Here is a 4630-nt window from a genome sequence, read left to right as displayed (position 1 = left end):
TGAACATGCATACATTTATGTTCAAGCTTCAATTCCTAAATTGTGTTTTATTATTGTTTAATTTTATTATTTTATTATTTTATTTTTAGAATTTTATTTGTAGATATAAATATTTGCTCTAAATATATTTTTTTTCATTTTCTTTCTTAATCGTCATTAAATATTTATTGCCTCGCTTCCACTAAATTTTTTATACCGCTTGACTTAAGAATGTAAATCTTTATTGAAAGAAACAATCAAAAATAGTGGAAAACCTTTTCCACTACACCTCTCAGCCATAAACACACAGGGAATTTTTTTTTTTTTTTTCCAACACTCTAAGAATAAATTCTACAAAAAATGACAAAAAGGCAGAAGCTATAAGCGGTGATGGGAATCTATACTCAAAAGGATTCAAAATTTGATGGTACTTATAGGTGCTACAATTTTCTATTGAATTCTTTTAAAATGAGAAGGGTGCAATCCATATCTTATGGAATTAATAATGTAACCTCCTTCATTCACAAAGTAAATGCATTTGAACCCTCTTCTTCTTACCCCTCGTCTTCAAATCCATCTTTTTGTTCTTTTTAATGTGCATCTTCTTACTTGAGCTTAAAGTGCACTCACATTTCATTTTCTTTATGTTTTAGCTATTCGAGGTTAGAAATAACTCTAAATTCCTTGAAAGTCACACTTCTGGGATATGTAATTTTTTGGTTAGTGAACTTCAAAATTTATAATATTTACCATTATCGTCATATTCAATGAAAATAACCTTTCAACTTTAGGATCCAATTTAGATTGCTTTTCTTTAGGCACAAGAACACAAGCCTCTTTCAAATCACTACTAAATATTTATTCTCTTACTTCCACTATAAACTATATCATTTGATTTAAGAATGAAATATTTATTCAAAAAAATCATTAAAAATAATATAAAACTATTTCCCCAAGACCATTCACCCACAAACATAATAAATAAATAAAACAAATTTTCAGTAGTACAGAAATAAATTCTACACAAATTGATAGTAAAAGATGAAAGATAAGAATAAGTGATCATGAGAATCCATATTTAGAAGGATTCAAAGTTTGATGGTACTTATAGGTGCTTTAGTTTTAGCTTGCATTCTTTCACAATGAGAAATAAGGGTGCAATCCATATCACATAGGAATAAACAATGTAACCTCCTGTATTCCAAAAGTAAATTCCAAGAAAATTGATAATGAAAGGAGTAAGTGGTAATCTATACTCAAAAGGATTCAAAGTTTGATTATTCCTCGGCGCTGCTACGAAAGGAATTTTCCTTCCATGTGGAAAGCTATGGATTCTCTACATTGCTTCGGTTTCACATTTAACACGCTTTCTGTCACAAACAGGAGATAATTTTTGTATAAGTAGAATACAGTTGTGGTGTGGCATCACATCTTCTTCTCATTGTCTCTTCTGCTTTGATCATGCGCATGTCGATTGACTCTCTGAGTCAGAGGCTGAGGATGTCCATGATGAGAGCCATTAGCAACCGGGAGGAAGACACAGAAAATGCCCATCAAGATTTGAGCTTGACAATTGCGTATCGGGAGAAGATCCGGCCGCTGCTGGACGCAGTTGACAATCTGCGGAAACTGGATATCATGAAAGAAGGAATCCAACTTCCCAGCATTGTGGTGGTGGGCGACCAGTCCAGCGGCAAGTCCAGCGTCTTGGAGTCCCTGGCTGCCATCAAGCTTCCCCGAGGGATAGGCATCTGCACGCGTGTTCCCCTCGTCGTGAGACTCCAAAGCTGCAGCGACCAATCTGAAGCCCAAATCTCCATCGAGTACAGTGACAACGCGGAAATCATACAAGAGCGGGACATAACAGCCAAGATCGATGCGGCCACTAAAGCAATTGCAGGAGACGGGAAAGGAATAAGTAACACTCCCATAACGCTCCACATTACAAAAGTTGGGGCTCCGGATTTGACAATGGTGGACTTGCCCGGCATCACCAGAGTTCCAGTAGCAGGGCAGCCGAGGGACATTTATGAGCAGATCAGGGACATTATAATGGAGTACATCAGTCCGAAGGAGAGCATAATTCTCAACGTTTTGGCGGCCAATGTGGATTTTCCGACCTGTGAGTCCATCAAAATGTCGCAGAGTGTGGATCCCAAAGGCGAGCGGACTCTGGCGGTGGTGACCAAGTCGGACAAGGCGACGGAGGACCTTTTCGAAAAAGTGACAACGGATGCCGTCAACATTAGGCTCGGCTACGTCTGCGTCCGCAATGGCATTGATCAGGATTAAATTGGGAAAATATTGAAATCTAATTTTTTTCAAAATTTTCTATGTTTTAGTAAATTGCAATTTTGAGGGTCTTCGGTGTATTTTTGGACAAATGTTGTGACATGAAGAGATATCTTCGATGTTTCTGAAATTTGGTTCTAGATTATTTGAATACCTTTCCAACGCATCAAACGGTTTGTAATTCGGAGCTAGGATGAGAAAGTTATGCCTTCTCAAAGTGGACTAAAATTTTATATTTAGTTTTTTGATAATTTTGATAGTTTTAGTAGTTTAATTGTAATAAACATTATGGTGACTCTTCATTTCAATTCCAAGGGATTTGTGTGACCCTTGGGATACATTCGACTTGTATAAACTCCAATTTTGAATAGAATGGAGACAGTTTTTGGTTTGCAATCTTCTTGTTGTCAATTTTTGTGTTGAAATCTACAATACCGCAGGTATCACACCAGGTATTGTAATCTGGTTTTCATAAATCAGATCAGGCATTGGCAACGAAAGCAACGCCGAAGCCCGAGAGAAAGAAAAGCAGCTGTTCGACTCCCACCGGATGCTGAGGAAGATCGACAAGTCGATGGTGGGGATCCCCGTTTTGGCGCAGAAGCTGATGCAAATCCAGGCGATGATCATCAACACCTCACTCCCTGAAATCTGCAGCAAAATCGACACGACGCTGGGAAAACGCCAAGCTGAGCTCAACAGCCTCCCTCAGCATTTGTGCAATCCCAGGGAGGCCGATAAGGTGGTCATGAAGCTGCTGAAAGAGATCAAGGAGTCGCTGAACAAGATTGTAATTTTGGGGGATCTTGAGCAGTTTGAAGAGGACCCATATATGCGCTGCACCGCCCGCTTGAAAGACATGTTCGATGAGTTCTACAGGGTGCTCTGTGAAAACGGTGCTTCTAGAGGCAGGTTTTTGTACAAGGAGACCCAAATGCTGTGGGAAGCCAAGGGCGTTGGGCTGCCTAATTTCCCACCGCGCTCTGTGTTTCTGCGACTGTTACAGCACAAGGTGGAAGAGGTTGCGGAAAGGGCAGAGAGGCTTGCATCCACTGTTTTGGGACTACTTGCAGAACGTCATTAATCGGGTAATTGATCACTATTGTCATTGTTACCCACAACTGCGGTCGCGCGTTCAACGAGCTGTGCAGGGGCTGGTGGTGGAGAAGAAGCAGGAATGCACTGCACATGTTAAGCTAATGATAGAGATGGAGAAAAGTATGGATTTTACTCTCAGTCATGTGTACATTGAAAAGTATGGCAGGCTCATTCAATATGAAGCCCGGTTCATGGAAGGGCTGAGTAATCTGAGAGGAGGGATGAGGAAGACGGTGTTCTTAGAGGAATTTGGAGAAGTGGAAGTGGGCGACATCATGGAAATGCCGAGCGAGCGTGTGAAAGAAGCGTATGAAATGCAGATGAGGGTTAGAGCGTATTGGGAAGTTGTGCTTTTGAGGATGGGAGATGGGATTCCTCTGCATCTTAAGTTTGTTTGCAGAAAATTGGTGGACAGTGAGCTGGAGGCCCAGATTGTCAAGGATGTGTGGGGTCCCAATTTCGGTGCGATGGATAAAATTTTGGAAGAAAGTCCAGTGGTGAGCGCCAAGAGAAACAGCTTAATCAATAGTATCAACCTGCTTAAAGAATCCAAAACCGCCGTCGCCAACATCATGGATCGGATTGCAGAAGCAGCCTAAAGGTTACGCTGCTTTAATTTCTTTTTTATTTTGATTACTTTTGGGTGATAACTTTATTTACGGTTTGGAACTGACCAGTTTATTGCCATTGATGTTATAATTTGCTGATCAGATTGCAGAGAACCGGAGAGCCTGCAGTGCAAATCAGATTGACGATTGAAACTTTTACAGCTCTAACCTTTCCCGGTTCGAACAGAAAGTGTTTGCTTGACTACGCTCAATGTTATATAAAACTTACAGCTTTAAGTACGACATATGATTTGGTGCATCTCTGAACTTAATTAAAGATTATGTATTGCTTATTTTGATATTAATTGCAAAGGTTATTGATCTCTCATTCATACTCTCAATGGTATTCTTTATTATTTTATAAATGTTGTTTCTTTTATCTAATTATGCTGAAGACATTCACTTATTTTTGAGATGAATGGATGCAATTGATTTAAGAGCCTGCAAGATAATTGAAACAATAGACATTGTAAGTTTTTAATTTGTTTGTTTGACATTTTTTTTTGTTTTTTTGGCTGGACATGGAAGTTTTTTTGTTGTATCTACATTCGTATTTAATTTGCAAGCATCAACCATGTCTAACGATTATCCCATCTTTAATTAAATTCTATTAATTTGTGTGTCATGATGATCAATGTTTTTATCACCATCCC

General features: G+C 39.1%; 1 protein-coding gene across 1 annotated transcript; it reads left to right on the top strand.

The window, feature by feature from the left end:
* Positions 1 to 1380: 1380 nt before the first annotated feature.
* LOC131045262 (putative dynamin-related protein 4A) lies at positions 1381 to 4256 on the top strand. The gene is made up of 3 exons (XM_057978814.2): positions 1381 to 2254; positions 2757 to 3970; positions 4081 to 4256. Exons 1-2 carry the CDS (start codon positions 1441 to 1443, stop codon positions 3353 to 3355), a joined length of 1413 nt encoding a protein of 470 aa, XP_057834797.2. The 5' UTR covers positions 1381 to 1440; the 3' UTR covers positions 3356 to 3970; positions 4081 to 4256.
* The last annotated feature ends 374 nt before the right edge of the window (positions 4257 to 4630 follow it).

Source organism: Cryptomeria japonica, chromosome 2 (genome assembly GCF_030272615.1).
Source record: "Cryptomeria japonica chromosome 2, Sugi_1.0, whole genome shotgun sequence".
NCBI classification, from domain to species: Eukaryota; Viridiplantae; Streptophyta; class Pinopsida; order Cupressales; family Cupressaceae; genus Cryptomeria; species Cryptomeria japonica.
This window is presented reverse-complemented; position numbering and strand designations above follow the sequence as displayed.